Here is a 24643-nt window from a genome sequence, read left to right as displayed (position 1 = left end):
TTTGTAGCCTAAGACCATATACTGTTTGAAACAAAATCCACAATTGTCAAGCAAACAGCTGAGTTTGATTAAAATGAAGGTAGTAGTTGCTTATTATCTTCTGCTCAAGAAAGTTCATATGTTCGTGGCTGAATTAGCTTTTCAAAAGATAATTAGCAGGTTTAGAATTTAACTTCTGAGCAAAGAGATGGTGATGCAGGCTAGTCAACTCAAACGTGCAGTATTAGAGTCCAGCCCCTGGGACTGGCTTAAAAATCATGAGATTAAAAAAGCATGTTTAGTTTTTTCTTTGCCTTTTGGATTCTGAGCCTTTTGAATGTGTTTTCTAAAGCTGAGATTCTCATATAGTTTCATGAGGCTAGTAGTAAGGAAATAGTCAAAAAATTCATAAGAACGGCTATACTGGGTCAGACCAAATGTTCATCTAACCCAGTATCCTGTCTTCCAACGGTGGAATGCCACATGCCCCAGAGGGAGTGAACAGAACAGGTAATCCTCAAGTGATCCCTCTCCTGTCATCCATTTCCAGCCTCTGACAAACAGAGGCTAGGGACACCATTCCTACACATCCTGGCTAATAGCCATTGATGGACCTAACCTCCATGAATTTATCTAGTTCTTTTTTGAACTCTGTTAAAGTCCTAGTCTTCACCACATCCTCTGGCAAGGAGTTCCACAGATTGTGCACTGCATGAAGCAAAACTTCTTTTTGTTTGTTTTAAACCTGCTACGTATTAATTTAATTTGGTGACCCCTAGTTCTTATGATATAGGAACAAGTAAATAATTTTTCCTTATTCACTTTTTCCACACCACTCATGATTTTATAGACCTATATCATATCCCCCCTTAGTCTTCTCTTTCTAAGCTGAAAAGACCCAGTATTTTTAATTTCTCTTCATATAGGACCCATTCCAAACCCCTAATATTTTTGTTGCCCTTTTCTGAACCTTTTCCAATGCCAATTAGGGATGTAATAGTGTAGCTGATTAACCAATAAGAAAAAATGTATAGGTTAATGCTATAGACTATACGCATTCCCCACTCCCTTTCCAGTAAATTTTTTAGCAGTCTGGCCAGCAGCCTGGCTCAGTCCTGGCTCGTGCCAGGTCTGGGACCCACCCCCACTGTGGCTCTGCATTTAAAGTGTATTAGGAGCCAGGTTGGCAGGCAGCCCAGCTCAGTTCCAGCTCACGCCAGGTCTGGGACTTCAGTCCCGCCCCTCAGACAGGGGCTGCTGCCACCCTGTGCTGCTGCCTCTGTATCAGAGGCAGCAGCACAGGGCAACAGGCAGCCAGTCCAGGAGGGTAGCTGGTTTTTAAACTGGTTCCCCTTGCAGACCAGTTCGCAGACCACCTGGCATCCCATGCTGCTGCCTCTGATAAAGAAGCAGCAAGAGAGGGTGGCAGGGGGCTTCTTAGGAGTGAGGCTGGAGCACACTGGCTGCTGGCCCCACCCCCAAGGCTAGTCGAGTAACTGATAAGAATTCACAAGGTTAATCATAGAGTTGGAAGAGATCTTAGGAGGTCATCAAGTCCAGCCCTCTGCCCAAGGTAGGACCAATCCCAACTAAATCGACTATTCAATTAACCAATATTAAACATCCCTAATGCCAAAATATCTTTTTTGAGATGAGGTGACCACAACTGTATGCAGTATTCAAGATGTAGGCATACTATGGATTTATATAGAGGCAATTAGATATTCTCTGTATTATTCTCTATGCCTTTTTAAACGATTCCTAACATTCTGTTTGCTTTTTTGGCTGCCACAGCACATTGAGTGGATGTTTTCAGAGAACTATCCATAATGACTCCGAGATCTCTCTCTTGAGTAGTTATAGCTAAATTAGTCCCCATCATTTTGTATGTACAGTTGGGATTATTTTTACCAATGTGCATTACTTTACATTTATCAACATTAAATTTCATTTGCTATTTTGTTGCCCAGTCACTTAGGTTGTGTCTAGACTACATCCCTTTTCTCAAAAAAGGGATGTTAATTAGACACTTTGAAATTGCAAATGAAGCTGGGATTTAAATTTCCCACACTTCATTTACATAATGGTGGCCATGTTTTTTTTGAAACGGGGCTTTTCGATAGAAAAACGGCAGTTTAAACTGGGATCTTTTGAAAATAAAACTCTTTTTCGAAAGATTCTGTACAGGTTTACAGGATCTTTTGAAAAGGGTTTTATTTTCAGAAGATCCCCATCTAAACTGTTGTTTTTCTATCAAAAAGCCCCGTTTCAAAAAAAAGTGGCCGCCATTATGCAAATGAAGCATGGGAAATTTAAATCCCGGCTTCATTTGCAATTTTGAAGTGTCTAATTTACATCCCTTTTTTGAGAAAAGGGATGTAGTCTAGACACAGCCTTAGTTTTGTGAGATCTTTTTTAAGCTTTTCACAGTCTGCTTTGGTCTTAACTATCTTGACCAGTTTGGTATCATCTGCAAATTTTGCCACCTCACTTTTTACCCCTTTCTCCAGATCATTTATAAATAGGTTGAATAGGATTGGTCCTATTGTGCACTCTTGGGGGACACCACTAGTTACCTCTTTCCATTCTGAAAACTTACCATTTATTCCTACTCTTTTTTCCTGTCTTTTAACCAGTTATTGGTCCATGAGAGAACCTTCCTTCCTATCCCCGGACAACTTACTTTACTTAAGAGCCTTTGGTGAGGAACCTTGTCAAAGGCTTTCTGGAAATCTAAGTACACTATCTCCACTGGATCCCCCTTGGCCACATGTGTGTTGATCCCCTCAAAGAACTCTAGTAGATTAGTAAGGCATGATTTCCCTCTTTAGAAACCATATTGACTTTTCCCCAACAAATTATGCTCATTTATGTGTCTGAAAATTTTATTCTTTACTATAGTTTCAACTCATTTGCCCAGTACTGATGTTAGATTTACCAGTCTGTAATTGCCAGGATCACTTCTAGAGCCCTTTTAAAATATCAGCATCATATTAGCTATCTTCCAGTCATCAGGTACAGAAGCTAATTTAAAGGATAGGTTACAAACCAGCGTTAATAGTTCCACCATTTCACATTTGAGTTCTTTCAGAACTCGGGTGAATGCCCTCTGGTCCTGGTGACTTGTTACTATTAAGTTTATCAATTTGTTCCCAAACCTCCTCTAATGACACCTCAATCTGGGACAATTCCTCAGATTTGTCACCTAAAAAGAATGACTCAGATTTGGGAATCTCCCTAACATCCTCAGCGGTGAAGACGGAAGCAAATAATTCATTTCGTTTCTCCGCAATGACCTTATTATCTTTGAGTGCTCCTTTGGCATCCCGAGCATTCAGTGGCCCCATGGGTTGTTTAGCAGAAGATTAGTTTATGGGTTCTGCTCAATACAAGCCGTTGTGCTGGGAAACAATGGTGGAGGTTATGAGTCAAATTCTACCTTTGCTTACCATGGGGCAAGTCTGGGATAATTTGATGGCATAGCTCTATTGAAGTCAGTGGAGTGTTGCAGTCCCACAGAGAGGTGAGAGCAAGGTTATGTTTGCTTAAACCACCAACAAACCTGTAGGAACAGCAAGTCTGGGCAGGGGCAAACTATTAAGAGGTTCCAAACACAGGGACAAAGTTGGATGACTGAGCTCTCTAAAACAATGCTCATAACAACCTTCTTATCTACTGATCTCTCTCTCTCAGGGATTTCTCTTGCGTCCATTGCTGTTTCATGGAAGCATTGTGTAGGTGAATTAGATTTGTGCAGCGAAGTCTGTTGTGAATATAAGTGAGTCCTCTGCTCTTCTCAGTTACTGTAGAGCTCTGCTGGGGGCATATATGTTAGTAGAGTTTTTGCAGAGTTGCCTAGCTGTCTGAGATGGTCCATTTCATGTTCAGCTTTGAAAGCCTCAGCCAGTACATATTTGCACCCTCCCAGTTATGGTGAGTAAGCTATCAAAAAGGCAAGTCTTCCTGCATGATTTAAAATCTGTCAGAACTTGATCAATAATTTCCTCTGATAGCTCATCCCACCGTTGTGCTCAAATGACAACCCACCTTCATTTCCCACCTATTCTATCCTGAATTGTCCTAAGGCAACACAGATGTCCCAGCGGGTCATGGATCAAGATGCTGGAGGTCACTGATGAAGCTTGTTCCTGGCCAGTGGGTGGTTTTGCAGATCAAGGCCTTGTACAGGGACCAGAATCTGACACAAAGACTTGGAAGATGCAAAAATACAATGGTGGCATGCTCATAGCATCCTGCGCAAGCTGCAGCCTCTGGATTGCTTCCTCCACCCGGTTGTCTATTGCAGGCCATAGTGGCTACCGATGTGGCATTGATGGAAGGTTACAATGCACACAGTAAATGTTAAAACACCTATGCCATTCTGGCATGACTCGCAGGTCATGAGGGTTTATTAGTGGGAAGGACTTAATTTTACTCAGCTCTCCTAAGCATGAATTTCCTTAGCAAAGCCAATGAACAATAACAGATATCTAGGGGTTGATTGGCTGCCTTGTGATTTTGTTTCCTTTTTTGCAGGGAACATACCAGAGTATTAATGCCCCCATCCCTAGTTAGTATGAAGGGGGCAGAACAAGGGAGGGAGAAAGAACAACCTGTGACAGATGCTTGAAGCACTGTAACCAAGTGGCCTTCTACTTTAAGGGCTGGAGGTCTAAAGCCAGCCAGCTCTATCCAATTAGCTCTGGCTGTTGCACTTGGGATGGGATGTGTGGTTAGTTAGTAGAACCTGCTGAGAATGGAGGAGCTGATTACCTCTATAGAGAGCAGCAGGAAGCTGGTGGAGTATTGCTTGGGGAGAGACACAACAAGAGGGGAAGTGGGAGAGAGGGACTACACAGACTTCTGGGAGGGAGTATGTCCTAGGTGGGAATGTTGAGCCTTAAGGGAAAGGGCCGATGGCAGTGAAAGGCTGGGAATATGGACTCGATGAGCCATTTTGGAACTCTGTTTTGGGAGTGATCCTGTTTGAATAAATCTAGCCCCAAGGAGAGAGAACAGCTGACCAAAGAGAGAGAACAGAGAAGACTTTGATAGCTTGATTGAAAAAGCCCTGTAAAGTGGGGAAGCTAAGGCAGAGCCCCTGCTGTGCAACCTTTCACGGGGGTGTGCTTGGGTTCACAAGTACTTTTGAAAAATGCTCTGACACCACCTTAGAAGGTATGTCTGCATTACACCATGACAGCAACATAGCTCAGCACCTGATGGGCCATCCTGGATCAGACCAATGGTCCATCTAGCCCAGTATCCTGTCTTCCAACAGTGGCCAATGCTAAATGCCCCAGAGGAAGTGAACAGAACAGGCAATCATCAAAGAATCCATTCCTTATTGTCATTCCCAGCTTCTGACAGAGGCTAGGGACACCATGCTACTGTAGATGAAACCTATAGTGACAGAAAGGGGTTTTCCATCATCGTAGGAGCCTTGCGCCCCCCCCCCCAAACAATGGTAGCTAAGTTGATGGAAAACTGCTTCCATTAACCTAGTTTTTTCCATGCCAAGGGGAGTTAAGCTAGCACAGCTATGATGCTCAGGGTGTGGATTTTTCACATTCCTGAGCAACATAGCAATGTTGCCTGGATTAAGACCTGCACTGCACCTAAAACGCAGGTCAGCAAAGATGGAAAGACACAACAAAAGCCACACACATGCACGGAGCCTGATTCTCTTCTCACATTGATTTCACACCACGTTGACTCCTCTGATTATAGTTGTGTTAGCCCTTCTTCACACAACTGTAAGGAAGGCAAAAGCTAATCACAGACTCACAGACTCCCAGGTCAGAAGGGACCAATATGATCATCTAGTCTGATCCCCTGCACAGTGCAGGCCACAGAATCTCAGCCACCCCCTCCTAGAATAATCCTCTCACCTATATCTCAGATATTGAAGCCTTCAAATAGTTTGAAGATCCCAAGATGCAGCTGTGATCTGTACCCCAGGCGAAAAACCTCCAGGACCTCTGCCAATCTACCCTGGAGGAAGATACTATGGGGCTACATCTATACTGCAGTACTATTTTGGGATACCTCCAGTATCTCCAAATAGCTATTTAATGTCTTTTGAGTTTGCCCATTATTTCAAAATGTAACGGGCGTGCTAGTCCGACGTCCCTGTAAACCTCATTCCATGAGGAGTAAGGGACGTTTGGAATAGTGATTTATTTTGAAATAAGTGCTGTGTAGGGACAGCGCCAAATTTCGAAATAAGCTATTTCAAAATTGACTTGAAATAAGCTACGCAGTTTGCTTATTTCCAGCTACAAGTGTAGACACACCCTATCTGTCCCCATGCTGAAAGGGAGAAATACTGCTTGGCATGCAGAGTAACCATAACTGGCTTGTGACATTGTGTAACCAGTAAATTACATTAAGTGCCCCAGAATTAGCCTCTGGAGAATAAATTTTATTAGTGTGAGGTTGGACTTTCCTTATCCTTTTGATGGGTTTCTGATCAACTTAATGTCCTTGTATGTGACTTTGCATTGAAGTCCTGAGCTCCCATGAAGCATGTGTTTGTAATCAGGAACATAAAAGCAATGGTATTTCTGACCACATCCTGTCAGGAACTTTGTACTTGTCAATCTCTGTCCTGATGTGCACCATTAGTGGTCTAAGAAAGCATTGTAAAGCCACTGGACCCTGTGCTCTTTTCCATTGCTAGCAAGAGATGTTGCCTGCATAGAGGAGGGGCAGCACATGGGAAGCTCAGCTGTTTCCACATGTGATCAGAAAAGGCATCAGTTTGTAGCAGGAGAAAGCCCTGATGGGATCTGCCCATCTCGTCTTTATTTTCTTTTTGGAATAACTGCCCCAAAGGATTGCTTCTTCTGCCAACCATTGATGCCTCTGGCCTCTCACACATTCACCTTTTCTTAGGTCACGTCTCTGTTATGAGGAGTTGCTTTTTTTCCAAAGCACTTGACATTGGCTTACTTCTGCTGTGCAATCTGACCTGGCCCCAATTACAAGTGTTGGGGCTGATCTGATGTAATTTGCAAAGCATATACTGAGTCTCGGTTCAGATTAGTAGCTTTTTCTCACTGAGGACTTGTTTCTGTGGAAAAATTAGCATAGGGAACATTGGGGTGAGAAACTCCCCTACACTAGCTTGCCAGGGTCATAAAATCATAGAATGCAGGGGCTCAAAGAGACCTCAAGAGGTCATGAAGTCCAGCCCCCTCCCCAAAGCAGAACCAACCCCAACTAAACCATCCCAGCCAGGACTTGTCAAGCTGGGACTTAAAAACCTCTAGGGATGGAGATTCTACCACCTCCCTAGGGAACCCATTCCAGTGCTTCACCACCCTCCTAGGGAAATAGTTTTTCCTAACACCCAATTTAGACCTCCCCCACGGTAATTTGAGACCATTGTTCCTTGTTCTGCCATCTGTCACTACTGAGAACAGCCTCTCTCCATCCTCTTCGGAACCTCCCTCCAGGACGTTGAAGGCTGCTATCAAATCCCCCCTCACTCTTCTCTTCTGCAGACTAAATACAGGCAGTCCCCGACTTACGCGGATCCGACTTACGTCGGATCCGCACTTACGAACGGGGCTCTCTCACCCCGGAAGTCGGGGCGAGAAAGCCCCGTTCGTAAGCTGCTCCGGCCAGAGCAAAGCCTCAGAGGCGCGGGACCCCCCTGCGGCTGCGGCTTCAGTCCGGGAGCCTGTGGTCTGCTGGGGACCGTCCCCAGCAGACCACAGGCTCCCGGACTGAAGCCGCAGCCGCGGCGGGGTCCCTCGCCTCTGAGGCTTTGCCAGAGCAAAGCCTCAGAGGCGCGGCACCCCGCTGCCGCTGTGGCTCTGCTCCCCATGTCCCTGGTCTGCTGGGGGGGGGGGGAGGGGAGCGCAGCTAGTGTGCTCCCCCCCCCCCCCAGCAGACCAGGCTTTTGTTTTGGACTCTGGGGCAGAGCAGCTGGGGCGCTGCCGATTGGTCCTGCAGCGCCCGCTCTGGGCACTACTGGACCAACCCGGCAGCACCCCAGCTGCTCTGCCCCAGGTCCTGATTCAGCCGCTGCTGGTCAGTTTCAGCAGCGGCTGAATCAGGACACCTGGGGCAGAGCAGATGGGGTGCTGCTGGGTTGCTCCAGTAGTGCTGAGGAGCGGCGCTACTGGAGCAACCCAGCAGCACCCCAGCTGCTCTGCCCCAGGCGTCCCCAAGTCAGCTTCTGCTGAAACTGACCAGCGCTGACTACAGGAAGTCCCAGGCAGAGTTGCTCTGCCCCGGGCTTCCTGGAATCAGCTGCTGATCAGTTTCAGCAGCATCTGACTTGGGGACGCCTGGGGTTCTTAAGTTGATTCTGTATGTAAGTCAGAACTGGCGGTCAGTTTCAGCAGTGTCTGAATCTGGACGCCAGTTCCGACTTACATACAGATTCAACTTAAGAACAAACCTACAGTCCCTATCTTGTACGTAACCCGGGGACTGCCTGTAAGCCCAAATCCCCTTGCCTCTCCTTGTAGATCATGTGCTCCAGCCCCCTAATCATTTTGGTTGCCCTCTGCTGGACCCTCTCCAATGCATCCACATCCTTTCTATTGTTGGGTGCCCAGAACTGGACATAGTACTCCAGATGTGGCCTCACCAATGCCAAATAAGGGGAATAATCACTTCTCTAGATCTGCTGGAAATGTTCCTCCTAATGCACATGGATGGTTAGACTGTGGCATATTAGGGTGCACATGCACCCTACTGAAATGCATCAGAACAGTTTGTCAACAGGCGTTGATCTGGTCCCCTTTTAAAGAAGCAAGTGGGTAGTTAGACTGTGTCAGGCTAATGTAGGGTAGGTTTTCCGCCTATCTTGCTGCAAACTAATTGTTCATGTAGACAAGCCCTTAGTTTGAGGTGATTTATATTTGGGATGATTACATTTTAGGCGGTTGGGTACAAAACAACTCCTCATTCTGAGGCTTGGGTTGGGTTGGGTTTGGGATTGGCTGTAGTTTACTCAGGTTTGGGTTGGGCTTCTGCTCCAATTGAAGCCAGTGATAGAGATTTCAGTGAGAGCTGAAAATCCCACCCATCCATCTCAGCCATGCTGAGAGCCTGAATACAATGTGGTCAGTCCCTGAACTCACTGACAGCCTAGCCTAGCTCATTTCAGTTGGGTACTCGGAACAGAGGTAAGTGCATTTACATCCCATCTACATCACACTGTGGATCTACAGTGTAAATGTGTCTTGTTATTTATTTGAAGCTTGCTGTTAACAGTCCAACATACTTTTTTCCTTGCCTCTACCCAAAAGCCCATTTTTGTATTAAGGCAATTTAATAGGTATTCCTGTACTAAGAAGTTAGAACCAGGACACTTTAACTGCTATGGCCTAAATGTTTAGGCATGTCTAGTGATTTGGGATGAGCAACTTGGACTTTCAGAAAGTGCTGAATACCTGCCCTCTGGAAATCACGTGGCTCAAGTTGGGCACCCAAAATCTCTAGTCACTTTGAATATTTAGACTTATATGCACATCTCACTCTGCTCCAGATACCAGTTCAATCTAGGTGGAGCAGTGTGAACTGGTCTAATTATCTCCACAGGGCTTTAAAAAACATATCTTTTAAATGAAATCATTTCCCATGAGGCTTCTTCTGCACCCATTTCTTACATTTCTGGGCCCAGCTGTTTCTACAGAGGAATAACCTCCTTTGAATCCCTCACCTGGTTGCCACCCATGTATTCACGACAAATCAGACAGCAGCTGATTGCATGCCATGCAACCTTGACATCAGCATGACTCAGTATTTTCTTTCACAGTGTCACCTCTAGTAAGCACAGGGAGTGGTGGTGGTGTGTGTGGGAAGTCGGGAAAGCAGTCCAGCTGTTGAACCTTGGCCAGCATGTTCTCCTTTCCCCTAGTGCCAGCTCAGATAGTCTGTTTACACAACAGTCACAGAGGCATACGGGGAGGGAGACCCAGGAAGGTCAGCAAAACACAGTCCATTCCGAGGGGAGTTCTGGAGCCAGCTGGATTCCCCCCCCCCCCCATTCTAACCCTAAGTCATAAGAGTCTTGAAATCCCAACCTGATGCGGTACATTTTAGTTGTCTGAGCATGCAGAGGCAGGGGGTGGTTGTGGAGAGGTGTCCTTGCACGCCGGTACTATCCTGCTCCCTGCTCCCAGGTTACACAGATAGAAGAGTTGCAGCACTGGCTGTGAGAGGCTGCAGGTCACTCAAGGAGCATTTTCTGCAGAGGAGATGTAAGGCACTGTCTTCAGAATTGTGCCACTGGAGGCCGCCTCCTCCTCCTCCTCCGTCTACGGCACTAATATGGCCCCCTTGGTATCTGAGCATGTCCCAACACTCCAGAAAGGGAGGGCAGTGGTATTATCCCTGTCTCAAAGCTGCGGAATGGAGGCACAGAAGAAGACCCCTGAGTGTCTCAAGATCACACAAGGAGTCCGTGGCAGAGCCAAAACTGGAGGCCAGGTTTTCTGACCCATAGAGTTGCACCTTTACCATGAGGACAGACTTCTTAACTCCTCAGCGGTGTCTACATTGGCACCCTTTTCCGGAAAAGGGATGCTAATGAGACCAGTCGGAATTGCAAATGCCGCGGGGGATTTAAATATCCCCTGCGGAATTTGCATGAACATGGCTGCCGCTTTTTTCCGGCTCGGGGTTTTGCCGGAGAAAAGCGCCAGTCTAGTCGGGATCTTTCGGAAAATAAGCCCTTTTCCGGAAGATCCCTTATTCCTACTAGGGAGTTTCCTCCTACTAGGAATAAGGGATCTTCTGGAAAAGGGCTTATTTTCCGAAAGATCCCGTCTAGACTGGCGCTTTTCTCCGGCAAAACCCCGAGCCGGAAAAAAGCGGCAGCCATGTTCATGCAAATGCCGCGGGGGATATTTAAATCCCCCACGGCATTTTCAATTCCGACTGGTCTCATTAGCATCCCTTTTCCGGAAAGGGGTGCCAATGTAGACACAGCCCTCATGTTTGCAGGTGTAGTATCCTCTCAGCAGGTCTTTTGAGGCTCAGTCCAAATAATCAGACCACTCCCGTCCCCCCTTGAAAAAGTATGTTTACTTAGTAATACCAGAGTCTAAAAATAAGAGATGGAAAAACCTATTAATAGCTGACCGGAGTTACTCCCGTCCAGCTTCTACCAGTGACAGATTGTTCCCTACAGAACGTCCCGGAGGGTTTTGTTTATGAAGCTCAGCTGCTGGGGCCGCCACTGCTTCCCTCTGGGGACTGATCAGTCTTTGTGATCTTACTGGTGGGAAATCTTTCCTGACATCAAGCCTACATTTCCCTTGCACCATTTCATCCTTTTATATAACTATTAATCCATGACTCAGCTTAAACCATTTTTCTTCCTCTTTGATTTATTTAATACTCTGAGTCATTTCTGTAGCCACAATCTGCCAGAATGGGTCAGATGTTTTATGGGTGCAGCTTCATTCACACCAAGAATTCATTTAACCTGTTGCCTGTTCTTTTAGCCTCTTCTTACAGGTCAGTTTCCTCCTTAGGGAGTCACGTTCCACTGATGGACTCCAAAAATAAGACCAGGATTTATTTTTGATTCTTAAACACCTAAAGCTTAGGTAGTTTACTTTTCCGCACAAAATTGGTACTAAATGGAGGGCTGTTCTGCATATGATTTTAGCATGCTACCTCATGATAGTCTTCAGCTGGGTAAAACAGGAATAAAGCTAGAACAGATGCTCAGAGTACTAATGAGAGTGTGAACACTCACACTTTGGTCTTGTAGTTATCATGATTCAACCAGAATCCTCTGAGGAGGTATGTCTGGTTTTTGTATGGCCTATATCACTCAGCTTTACCTGAGTAGTATCTGTGTGTGGACACATATTACTATTATGTAATTATGTATAAAAATTAGATTCACACAGGCTGTGTCTACACTGGCACCCTTTTCCGTAAAAGGGATGCTAATGAGACACTTCGGAATTGCAAATTCCGCGGGGGATTTAAATATCCCCCGCGGCATTTGCATGAACATGGATGCCACTTTTTTCCGGCTCGGGGTTTTGCCGGAGAAAAGTGCCAGTCTAGACGGGATCTTGCGGAAAATAACCCCTTTTCTGGAAGATCCCTTATTCCTACTTTCAAGTGCCATTCTGGGGTGGGGCTGGAGATGAGGAGTTCAGTATGCAGGTTGCCCTGGGGAGAGAGGACTACCCCAGCCCTCTCGCACCACAGCAGCTTGGAGCCAGGTGAGAAGTGCCCGTCCATGGCCGCTGCAGTTGCAATGGGTACAGCTGGAGAAGGGGTACAAGTCCCCTGGCTGGGGGACAGATAGACACACAAACAGACACATAAACAGACAAATTCGCTGAAATAGCTAGTAGATAACTCTCCCTTTCTTCAGCCATGCCCCCTGCTGGCCCTATGGCATTATAGCTATCCCGGTCCCCATCTCGGGCCCCTTGCTGCCTCCGGTGGTCATTCTACAATATAACTGTCCCTCCTAACAGACCCCTCCCTTTCCATTTTATGAGAGACAATCACATTCCAGGCATATCCCATTGTCCCTAACCTTGCTTTAAGTTATAACAAGAGGAAGCTGCATTCCAAATTTGGTGGTTCTAGCTCTTACTGTTTAGGTAACAAACAAATGGACTTACAGACAGACACATACACAGACACAGACAGACTAAGTTTTTAAAATATATAGTAGATTACTATGTATTATTTTATGATGGAATCATAGAATACTAGGAATAGAAGAGACCTCGAGAAGTTATTGAGTCCAGTCCCCTGCCCTCATGGCAGGACCCAGTACTGTCTAGACCAGTGGTCTCCAACATTTTTACACCCAAGATCACTTTGTAAATGTCATAACAAGCCGAGATCTACCACCCCATCCTTCCCCCAAGACCCCACCCCTTCCTTGAAGCCCTGCCCTATTGATTCTCCTCCTCTCCATCACTTGCTGTCCCCAGCCCTTATACACTCTACATTGCCACTTTTTTTATTCTTCTGTAGGAAGAGGTTTTTCCAACATTTGGCCTGTCTAAACTGGACCAAATGTCAGAAAAACCCCTTCTTTCGGAACCCCCCGTATTCCTCGTGGAACAAGGAATATAGGGGTTACCGAAAGAGCATATTTGCTCTTCCACTAAAAAAAGCGAAAGAACTATGGCAAACACAAACAGTTTCTGCATTGTCTTTATTTATGAGAAGGGCAGGGAATCTGTTTTGAGTCAGGGGTCACTGACCCACAGAAAAGTCAGTTGGGGGCCACACAAGTGAGATGCAAAAAAATAACTCCTCCAAAACCCCCCCAGGCCTCACAAATGTGGCCCCAACTGTGCTGTGGGAGCAGGGGACATGGTACTGGGGAAGGGTGCTAGTGGGTCCTGGGGCACAGAACAGGATGCCAGTGGGGACGGGGGACAGGGGACAGGATTCTGCAGCAGGGGACAGAGTGCCAGTGGGGATAGGGGACAGGGTGTTGCTGAGGACAAGGAGTCCCCCACACCCTCCTCCTCCCAGGTCTTCTCCCCCCTCCCTCCCGCAGAACAGGGAAGCCCAGGCACGCGCCTCCTCCTGGGCTGACTCCTCCTGCCCGCAGAGCAGGGAAGCCCCAGCGCATGCCACCTCTGGGGACTCTCCCCCCCCCACCCCACTGCAAGTTCCCGGTATGCCACAGACCTGGGGGAGGGAAGTGGCGTGCAACTGCAGGACTTCCGTCTACCCCGCAGGAAGCCAGCACTGCCTCCATTGTCACTGGAGATAGGTAGTGGTGCTTCTTGGGGGTGGGAAATGGGGCAGTGCCGAATGCCTCACAATTGACCAGTCGAGCCCTCGCAATCGATGGGTTGGTGACCATGGGTATAGACCATCCCTGATAGACATTTATCTAACCTGCTCTTAAATATCTCCAGAGATGGAGATTCCACAACCTCCCTAGGCAACTTATTTCAGTGCTTAACCACCCTGACAGTTAGAAACTTTTTCCTAATGTCCAACCTAAACCTCCCTGGCTGCAGTTTAAGCCCACTAATTTTTGTTCCAGACTCAGAGGCAAGGAAGAACAATTTCTCTCCCTCCTCCTTGTGACACCCTTTTAGATACCTGAAAACCGCTCTCATGTCTCCTTCAATCTTCTCTTTTCCAAGCTAAACAAGCCCAGTTCTTTCACTCTTCTTTCATAGGTCATGTTCTCTAGACCTTTAATCATTCTTGTTGCTCTTCTCTGGACCTTCTCCAATTTCTCCACATCTTTCTTGAAATGTGGTGCCCAGAACTGGACACAATACTCCAGCTGAGGCTGCAGTGCAGAGTAGAGCAGAAGAATGACTTCTTGTGTCTTGCTCACAACATACCTGTTAATGCACCCTAGAATCATGTTTGCTTTTTTTGCAACAGCGTCACATTGTTGACTCATATTTAGCTTGTAGTCCACTATAACCCCTAGATCCCTTTCTGCCGTACTCCTTCCTAGACAGTCGCTTCCCATTCTATGTGTGAAACTGATTGCTCCTTCCTAAATGGAGCACTCTGCATTTGTCCTTATTAAACTTCATCCTATTTACCTCAGACCATTTCTCCAGTTTGTCCAGATCATTTTGAATTATGACCCTGTCCGCCAAAGCAGTTGCAACCCCTTCTAGCTTGGTATCATCTGAAAACTTAATAAGCGTACTCTCTATGCCAATATCTAAATCATTGATGAAGATATTGAACAGAACCAGTCCCAAAACAGATGCCTGCGGAACCCCACTAGTTACACCTTTCCAGCAGGATTGTGAACTGTTAATAACTACTCTCTGAAAACAGTTATCCAACCAGCTATGCACCCACCTTATAGTAGCCCCATCTAAGTTGTATTTGCCTTGTTTATTGATAAGAATATCATGCGAGACTGTATCAAATAGTGCTACAGGCCTGCTCAGTACAGATAAAAGGACAAAGTCCCTGTTGCAAAGAGTTTACGGCTGACTGTAGACATGATGCAGCACAGGCAACAGAACAATAGAGGAGGAAGATGTGGTAAAGTCCTGGCAATAAAATGATGTGAAGGCTTGTGAGCAGCACAGTTAGGAACGGAGTTGTGGGCTAATTCTGTACATCTATATGCCATAATCACTTTGCTGAGTCTCTTCTTGTGCATGTCACAGGAGAAGTGAGTCTTCAGATGGGAGTTAAAAGTGGGAGGACTGTTATGGCCCCATAAGATGTAGCTCCAACAAGTCTGGTAAAATGGGGGCTAAAATACTGAGTGGGGGCTAGTAGTTAACAGCACAGGCAGTCCCCGGGTTACATGGATCCGACTTACATCGGATCCCTACTTACAAACGGGGTGAGGCAACCCCGCACTAGCTGCTTCCCCCCAGCAGACCAGGGAGATGCGAAGCTAGCGCCCCCCCCCCCCCCCCAGCAGACCAGGGAGACGCAGAGCGGCTTTTCTCAGCAGACAGCTCAGCTTGAGAATAAAGGACTGAGGGAAGTGAGGTGTGGGAGAATAAAACTGAGCTCTGGAGAAATGTGTGGCTAGAGTTTCCCCTACAATGTACCAGTTCCGACTTACATACAAATTCAACTTAAGAACAAACCTACAGTCCCTATCTTGTACGTAACCTGGGGACTGCCTGTACATAACTTCAAATCCCCCCTTTGTTATTGACTTGCTACATGATGTTAGGCAAGTCACTCAAACCGTCTCAGTTCCTCTGTCACTACATCACTAATACTCCCCTCCCTATCTCCCGGGTGGGCTGTGAGGATTAATGAGTTACTCATGACATAGTTCTTTGATCATGTTAAGTGCTGCTAACTGTTACTACTCTTGTAGCTCCCTTTTCACCATAGCTTCTCACCTGCCCCAGCCCTGACCCTGGATCATGTGTCGACGGCTGTACTCCTTGCACAGCCTGGGAGTGGGCATTTTAATACAAAGCACATTGCAGAGAAGGAAGGAGATCATCTTTCAGGCCTGGGGTTACACATGGAAGTAATGAGGGCCGTGGCTGGCGCTGTCTGTGGCACCAGCTGCCTGCTTGGTGACCGTTTCCCAGCCTCACATCTCTGTTTCCACAAAAACTCCCAGCAACAATGCTCAGGCACTTGCTTGCACATCTAGCCAAAGTGGAATCTGCACCTTCTGCGACAGGAGCAGAGTTTAGAGACCAGAGGTTTCAGGTCCTGGAGGCAGCAGCTGCAGCACAGCAAAAGGTTGAGAGAAAAGAGCATTCAGAGGGGCTCAGGAGCCAAACCAGCGAGCTAGAAGAAACAGAGCGCTGGTTCTGGGGTGCTAGATATCAGCCAGTGCTCACGCTCTCGTCATATGGCTCAAGTCACCCTTGCTTTATGCAGGCTTCCACTGACGTAGGGATGGGCAATAAGCAACCCACAGGTTGGATGCAGTTCACCAGGGTTAGCTCCTGGTGGGCCACTCTATTTACCTGCGCTGCCACAGGTACATCTGCTTACATCTCCCATTGGCTGTGCATCACTATTCGCGGCCAATGGGAGCGGCAGGAAGTAACATAGAGCTCCCATTGGCCAGGAACAGCAGTCCACAGCCAATGGGAGGTGCAAGCAGTCGTGCCTGTGGACCTGCAGGTAAATAAAGTGGCCCAACGGAGGCTAACCCTGGTGAACCACATCCAACCCATGGGCTGCTTATTGTCCACCCCTGCTCTAAAGCATCCCAGGATGCTGGGCCCCTAGCAGTGGAATGTCTGCCGGTGTATGGTGCACAACATGGCCACAACTTCTCCTCCACTAGGTGCCCCAAAGTGGGTGACATGGAGTGGGAAATCATGTCCAGTAAGCGCACCCTGCTCCCAGCCTCTGTTCGTGTGGCTCCTAGGAAATCCGTGGCACAAACTAGAGCAGCCTTCACTTTGCAAAGACACCAAACACCGCTTATACCTCCCTTTCAAGCAGGGATGAAACTAACCCAGTCTCTGGCAGCTCAGTGTGTCTAGCAAAAACATCCCCTGTCCAGCATGAACTGAGTCAGATTGGGCCCTGCTCCATCTCTAACTTCTGTGGTTCTGTGATGCTTTGAGTCAGTCAGTGGGGCAGACAGATTCACCAGGCCCCCGGGCAAGGCAGGGAGAGGGATAGCTCCATGCCCTGGAATGGGTGGGGCCTCAGGTGGAAGGGGTGGAGCTGGGGTTAGCCCAAAGTGCTGCCCAGAGTGTGCTGCGAGGGGCTCTGGCTGCTTCCCCTTTTCAATTGCTAGGCCCCAGGGCAGTTGCTCCATCCTCCCGCCACCATAGGTGGGCCTGGAGTCAGCCCAGCTCCATTAAGCTCTTTCCCTGATGTAGCTGGCTGCTGTCCAGGGTTTGCATCACAGCCCAAGAGTTGCTTTTAATCCAGCTGTCTTGTATTCAGAGAGACAGAGGGGTCTAGCAAAAGCATGTCTTTGAACCTGCAGGGCAAAGTTGTCCCATTGTACTTGCAAGGAGACCCCTACTCTCTGGGGACAGTGAGAGGGACAGGGAAGCCAGGAAGACAGGTGTACCAGACATAGGGAAGTAAAAGAACAGTTGATTAGTTGACCACCTGATAAGCCTAAGCTTATGGGATAGTCAAGTTGACTACTCGCATCTCCCCCCATTGCTGCCTCTACATCAAGGCAGCAAGGGGGGGAGCAGGAGCCAATGGTGGGAGGAGTTGGCTTAAAAAGCCAGTCCCCCCCCAGCATCATCTCTGTGCTACCACTTGCCTTCCCCCAACCCCCCGTGCTGCTGCCTCTGTCAGAGGCAGCAGTGAGGTGGGGCCATGGGAGGCTGCTCCGGCAGCAGTCCCTGTCCACGGAGGGTCCCAGCTGGGAGTTGGGACTGCCTGCGAGTAGGAGCTGTTGCGGCTAAGCAGCCCCTGCCCACGGAGGGGGTCCCAACTCCCTGCTGGGACCCCTGCGAACACAGGCTGCTGTCACGAAGCAGACCCTGTCCAGGCCCATCCAGCTGGGATCCCCCATAAACCTGGGCTGCTGCTGGAGCAGTCTCTGTTTGTGGTAGCCTGTGCGCCCAGCTCTTACTACATTTAAACTGCAGAGCCAGAGCAGGGGTAGCTCCTTCTGAGCATCTTCCCTTATCGACTAATCGTGTAGTCAGTACAATTTGTATCAACTACACGATTATCCAGTTACCCGCCTCTTAACATCCTTAACCAGACGGGCTCTTCAAGGGGCCCTCATGGAAAAGGAAATGCATTTTTCCCATTCTGGAGACAGGGTGCAAAAGGGATTGTCTTAAGCTTTAGTCTCTCTGGCACCTGGCTCACCCTGCCAAGGTGCCTCCAGGGAGAGCTGGGCTTGTGAGAGGAGTTCTGCATCTATGTCCCATCCAACCCGTGACCTCTCTGCTTTGATACTCAGCAAAGACCAATAGTGTGCTGAGACCCATCAAACTCATTTCATGTAGGTCACGGAACAGTCAGGTGACATCTAGATTGGCGTGATTTTCCACAAATGCTTTTAATGGAAAAGAGTGTCTAGATTGGCACGGACGCTTTTCCGCAAAAGCACTATTTGCGGAAAAGCGTCTGTGCCAATCTAGATGCGCTTTTGCACAAAAAAGCCCCGATCGCCATCTGAGCTGTCTACACAGGCCCTTTTGTGCAAAAGGACTTTTGCCCAAACGGGAACAGCATAGTATTTCCGCAAGAAGCACTGATTTCTTACATGAGATCGTCAGTGTTCTTGCGGAAATTCAAGCGGCCAGTGTAGACAGCTGGCAAGCTTTTCCGCAAAAGCATGTGCTTTTGCAGAAAAACTTGCCAGTCTAGACACAGCCACAATCAACCTTCTGTGGATTCATATTTGGGTGTTGTCGCCCTCCCCATAGCCAGCCCTCCAGCTGGCAGTACCATAGCTACTCTCATGACATTTTAAAGATGCTTTAGCTAATGAACCCTGTGCACTTGCCTAGCCAGGAGAGGAAGAGAAAGGCAGCTACTTGGCATCTTACTCACCGCCCGCGTGCAGCACTGCTGTCATGATGGATGGGAACCATGATGTCTCGCTGTTGGTGGCTTGGAACTCATGCTGCAGGTCTGTGAAGAAGATTCCGATGCAAGAGGGAAAGGTCAGCGTCAGTCCTTGAAGCAGCACAGTGGACAACAAGACCATCCATGCCCATCCCCGGTCCTGAGTCTCGGAGGTCCCATGTGTTGCTCCTCCTCTGGACATTTCCACTTCCACCTCCTTCCAAGCCAACCTGTTTGAAAAATCAGCTCAGCTGTCACACAGTAGCCCTGGGAGCAATGGAAAGAGAATCACAGCACAGACACCTGCTCTCTCTGGCCACAAGAACCAATGCCTTCTATGTCTTGCCCTCCGATGCCTGCTACGTCTTGCCCTTCACTGCTCAGAACACTTTCCCATCTCTTTCGCCACAGGATCCTGGCACCACAGTGCTTAGGAAATGAGCCACCTTCCCCTGTTATTTCACAAGAGGCTGAATGTGTCCAGCTAGAGTCCTGGACACGCCCCCTTGGAGGTATGAATTGGCCTTACCCCGCTCCCTCCTAGAGCTTGTTTTTCCTTTCACCTGCTTTCAGCACACAGTCCCGGTGCTGTGGGTAGCTAAAGTAATAAAATCCTCCTGCTAAGGGGAGAAGGAAGCTGATGCAAATACCAACAGTAATAACAATTATATATAGCTCTGCTGAGTAGGACAAGCAGCGCTGGGCACCTCTGTGCAGCCCCTGCCTGCTCCTGGGTACAGCCTAAGCTGCAAGTCCTGATTGTTAAAGTCTTGAACAGCTTGGGATTTGGTATTTTCAGAGACGGGTCTTGCTCCACCCTGTCTCAGCCAGATGAAACTTGGTGGCAGTTCCCAGAGCGGATCTCTCTGGGTTCAGCAGTAGCATGAAGCAGTCAGCTGAGAGCCACTCCTCTTGGGCAGCCTGCCAGGCTCCATGTGCGACAACCGTCAGGGCACCGTGCAATGCTGGACATGGACGCAGGACTTTTCACCTGTGGCTCTCAGAGCCCCATTCAAAGGACAGCCAATATCAATATCCCCATGTCTCAAATGGGGAAACAGGCAAAGACAAGGCACGAGCGTGACTTTATTCTGGCTCCCACAGGGAGACACTGGCAAAACCAAGAATGAAATATAGGTCTCCCAGTCTGAGGTTCTAGTCTTCTTGCAATAAACATTGATCTGGTTTTAGCTGTTTGTTGGGGATTTGTCTAGGTTTTTAAGTGTTGATTTAACTTATCTTGATTCCAGTAACATAGGCATGTGATTGCTAATGTTCCTAAAGTCAGCAGCCCCAGCCTTCAATGCTGCTCCTCCCAGATAGTTTTATGTAAAAAAAAATAAAAATTAATTAATGGAATAATCTACTCCAGGCTCAGCATTTCAAAGCCCCCATTACTTTAATTAACTGAGAGTCTGCATCAAACACCAGGCTGGTACCAGAATAGCCATTCTATAAATTAATATGATTAACACGTGTTATATATGCAGAATAGGCAAATTCACACCCTATTACTAAACATTTATTTTACAGTAGCAAAGAGCCCTGCTAACTCTAAGGCCCCATTGTTCTGGGCAGTGTGTTCATAAACAGATAGTCCTTATCCTGGAGACCAGACAGACTCAAAGAGACACAAAAAGAAAGGCTTTGGTGGGGGCACATACACAAAAAAACAGGGGGATGATTGGCACAGTTTAACTCTTTGTACGCTGTGTCTGGGCAGAGATAATGCAACTGACTAGTTCATGGGCTATCCCTCTGCTATGGTCAGATCACTCTGATTTAGCTGACTCATGGCTTAACGTCTGTCCCCAGCAATCACAACCCAAACAAAGACAGCCCAGAACACTGCAGTTCGAATTGTCTTTGTTCCCGATTGCACAACTCGGACTGTTTTGTCCAGCTACTGATCCCTGCCAACCCCAATCCCACCAGATTTCTTTTTTATGCTGGCTCACTGCCTACTAATTAAACTCTCACCATAATACACACCTGCTGTAGCTTTCAACTACCAACTCCACCTACTGTCCATCGTTACAGGCCAAGTTTCCCTCCTCAGCAATCTGATCCCACTGGTTCGTCTGCCTCTGAATGAATGCTGAGACATCCTGCTTATAATACACAGACTAATGCAAGGAACCTCAGCAACCATAGTGTCATGCCAGCTGCATTCTGCCTCAACAAAGGTAAATGGGAACAGGGTCAATCTGGTGCCAATTCACCTGGCTCTGTCAAGTGGAACGACAAAGGAAATGCAGCTGTACAAAGCCTTGCATGGACTCTCCCCACAGTAATTAAGTGATTGCAGCAAGCTAGTAAGGGCATGTTCGGTCCACGGGAATTGCTGTACTGGAAGTTCATCTGGTCCGGTATTCTGTGTCTTGTTAGACTACAGAAGCCCTTTGTAATACAGGTTGCCACTTGTGGAGTGCTACAGCAGGTGGAGCTATTCCCTCTTGACCACTGCTGGGATTCATCTTAAGCCCCTCTGATGCACAAGGGCAGCTACCCCATCATATTACCAGCCTTGTGTAAGAGCAGAAGCTGATTTTATCAAGGTGTGCCTCATCCTTTGTTAAAGGTGTTTCTCAATGTGTGAATTTCATGCTCCGCTCAGATGCCGGATTAACAGGAAAGGACACTGACGAGGCCTTTCTGCTTCTACAGCAGAGGCAGAAGTTCCTTCACCTTGCCCCTTGGTTATAGTTCAGTCTTGGCACCACCGCTGAGATTACTTGGTCTCTATGGCCAAATCAATCTTTGGGGGCCAATCAAGGTTACCAATGTTCATGCTTTTACTTGACATTCTTAGGTAGAAGGTGCAGTTAGTGCTCATGAGTGAGCAGCAAGAGACCTGTGCTCCAGACCCAACTCTATCACTTTCTTGACCTTATGATTCTACCTGCTGGCTTATCTGTGCCTCAGTTTCCCAATATGCAATGTGGGGTTAGCCCATGTACACACCTGGAGATTTTTTTTTTTTTAAGGTGCTCAGCTGTGGCCCTTTGCATACCAGTTTATGGCAGCTATGAAAAAATGCTACTGCTTCCTGGGGTTAAGGGAACAAGGGGAGAGCAGCACTGGTGGGGCAGGTTTGTGTCCCTTGTTCTCAGTGCCAGTGAGCAAGGAGAGAAAGGCAGGGAAAGATCTAGTGTAAGGTGAAACCCAGAATTGAGATGGCTAGTTCCATTGTGTTTGCTCTCAGTTTTCCCTGGCACGGCCAGACTTTCAGCACAGAAGGTTCCAGCCTTCTCTCCACAGTGAGTAAGGTATGGTCAGTGGTTGGAAGAATGCCCCCTCCAGACTGTGGCCAGGAATGAGCCCCAACCTTGTGGGCATTACCCAAGCCTGGCTGGAGGACCAGATTTGGCATGCTCTCCGGAGAACTCCAGTGCCAGGCGTGTTTCTGGTTCCCTTGCTGGGAGGGGATCAGGGTGGTCTGGCTTGGCAGAGGAGAGTTTCCCGTGAGCCCTCTGGGGCTCTGCCCAAAGGGTCCCCTAGGGGCTCTGGGACAGAGGTCCAAGCTCTGGCTGCCGGGTAGCCCCTGTCCCAAACCCTGGCTGCAGACCAGTCCGGCTTGAGGGCCCAGGCCCAGTTCCAAGGCAGCAGCCGGCCGGGAGGATGCACAGAGAGCAGCGCCCGGCGATGAGCCAGCCTGCCCTTCCCCGGGCACGGCAGCAGGAGGTGACACTGCCGGTTTCCGCTGTGGGGGGCTGCCCAGCCAGCCACCCCCGAGCCCCGCTCCCGCTTCTCTCTCCGGCGGGGTCACTGGTCACAGCCCCGGGCGCCCGAGTCAGGCAATAACCGTGAGACCCCCCTCCCCCGCCCCGCCGTCCGGCCCCGGGAGCGCCCAGCTGTGAGATCCGGGCTCCCTTCCGCTCTGCTGCGGCTGCGAGGCCGTTCCTTCCTCCACACCCCCGGAGTCACTCCGCTTACCTGTTCACACAGGCGCCGCCATCCGGAGTGACTCCGGCCCAGAGCTCGGGGAGGGAGGGCACGAAGGAGCGGGGCGCTCAGAGGGCACCCGCGGCTCTCTCCTCCGCCTTCCCCCGGTCCTCTTCCTGGAAGGGCAGTGCTGGCTTCTCTCCTTCGCCCTGCGAGGGAGGAGACACAGCCGATGCAAGTCAACAGAGCAGCTCCGTGCAGGCACATCTGTGGCGAGAGGGGGAAGTTCAGGGCGGGTGCGTCCAGCTCCATGCAGGCACATCTGTGGCTGGGGGAGGAAGGGAGGGTCGCAGAGCACCTGGGGGTGGAGGGGAAAAGTTACATCCCCAGAGGATGATGCCTGATCTATAGGCGGGGTGGGAGTGGACGTGGGAAACTATCAAATCCCCTGGGGATCACACAGCATGGGTGTGTGTGTGTGCAGAAGTTTTGGGAAGTAATTTAATCTCTTCAGTGTCACACGCCCTAGGGAAGGGAGTAGGTCCAAAGGGCACCACATGGGATGGGGGAGGGGTGTGTGTGGAGTTGTTTTGTTGGGGGAAACAAAATTGTACCAGGAGCATATTGGGAGCCAGTGGCAATTAACTGGCGACTTTGGGGGAAATGGTCAGATCCACCCTGTGATCACACAGAGTCTAGGGGAGGGTGTGAACCGGAACAATCGGGAGTTGCTTTGATTCACAACTGGTTGTACAAGATCTACTGGAGATAGGACTGGACCAATGGCATGTTCGTAGATCCAAGCGATAGTGGCAGAGGATATAGCGGGGAATTGGAATGGTCAAAGCAGGAGGGCCAAATCCACTGGGAGAAATCTACACATAGGACTTCACAGAATCAGCGGAAGGGACGGAGTGGGAGATCTGCCAGGGATTTTCACAGGCATTTTTTGGTAGTCTTGAGATCTGCTTGAGAGGGGATTGAATTATTTCTTCAGCCTGCCTCAGTGGATCTAAAGCATCAGAGGGGTAGCGAGTTAGTCTGCAACTGGAAAAACTTAAGAAACACTGAATAATCTAGCAGCACCTTAAAGACTAACAAAACATGTAGATGGTATCATGAGCTTTCATGGTACCCACAAAAGCTCTTGATACTATCTACATGTTTTATTAGTCTTTAAGGTACTGCTTAGACTATTCATTTTCATTGGATCTAGTTGGACTGGAACCACAAGCTACAGTCGCAGGCGCTGTGAACTATGGTTCTGCTCAGGTTTATGCTGGAGAAGGAATAACAATGTTTGGTGAGAATTTTAGAGACTGGCTGTTAAAGTGATTTGAAGATTCAGGTATCCCCTATCCCAAATCTCAGGCTTTTTAACTCTCTATGCAACTCCCATATCTCTATTAAGGATGTTAAAGACTAGTCGACTATTCGATAAGCATTTGCTTATTGGATAGTCTTTTGACTAGTTGATAGGCAATTCTGCATTCCTCCTTTGAAATGTACAAGAGCCCCCGCTGGAGGAGGAGTAACAGGTAATTTGAACTAAGGACTTAGTTTGAATTACCCTTAAACTGCAGCGTTTAGCCACAGGCAGTTAGTCTGGTCTAGTGGCATTTTAAGATGGCGACCGGATGGGAACATGCAAATAAAGCCCAGGATATTTAAATCCCGGGCTTCATTTGTAAATTTGAATGCCTACATTAGCCTCCCTAGTTCGAACTAGGGGGCTAGTGTAGACATACCCTAAATCTTTTTGAGGATCTGAATGCAGATGCTAAGCCGAAGCTGAAGGTTATCTGATACAGAGATGATATGGCGCTGAGCGGAGATG

The 24643-nt window shown here is 48.2% G+C and overlaps 1 protein-coding gene across 4 annotated transcripts in view; it reads right to left on the bottom strand.

Annotated features, from left to right (window-relative positions):
• Positions 1-23283, bottom strand: part of SLC16A5 (solute carrier family 16 member 5) — a 37549-nt gene extending 14266 nt beyond the window's left edge. The window contains exons 1-2 of one of the 4 annotated variants that reach the window (XM_089771927.1): positions 22858-23283; positions 18907-18987 (exon numbers count right to left, since the gene is read on the bottom strand). In XM_089771927.1, coding sequence (XP_089628053.1) covers positions 18907-18931 — 25 coding nt within the window. In that variant the 5' untranslated portion in view covers positions 18932-18987; positions 22858-23283. Of the gene's footprint in view, positions 1-18906; positions 19189-21342; positions 21414-22857 lie in introns of those variants that run through there. The other 3 variants (XM_025178130.3, XM_006136411.5, XM_089771928.1) reach the window with 3 other exon arrangements.
• Between the last annotated feature and the right edge of the window lie 1360 nt (positions 23284-24643).

Source organism: Pelodiscus sinensis, chromosome 20 (genome assembly GCF_052426305.1).
Source record: "Pelodiscus sinensis isolate ZL-2025 chromosome 20, ASM5242630v1, whole genome shotgun sequence".
NCBI classification, from domain to species: domain Eukaryota; kingdom Metazoa; phylum Chordata; order Testudines; family Trionychidae; genus Pelodiscus; species Pelodiscus sinensis.
This window is presented reverse-complemented; position numbering and strand designations above follow the sequence as displayed.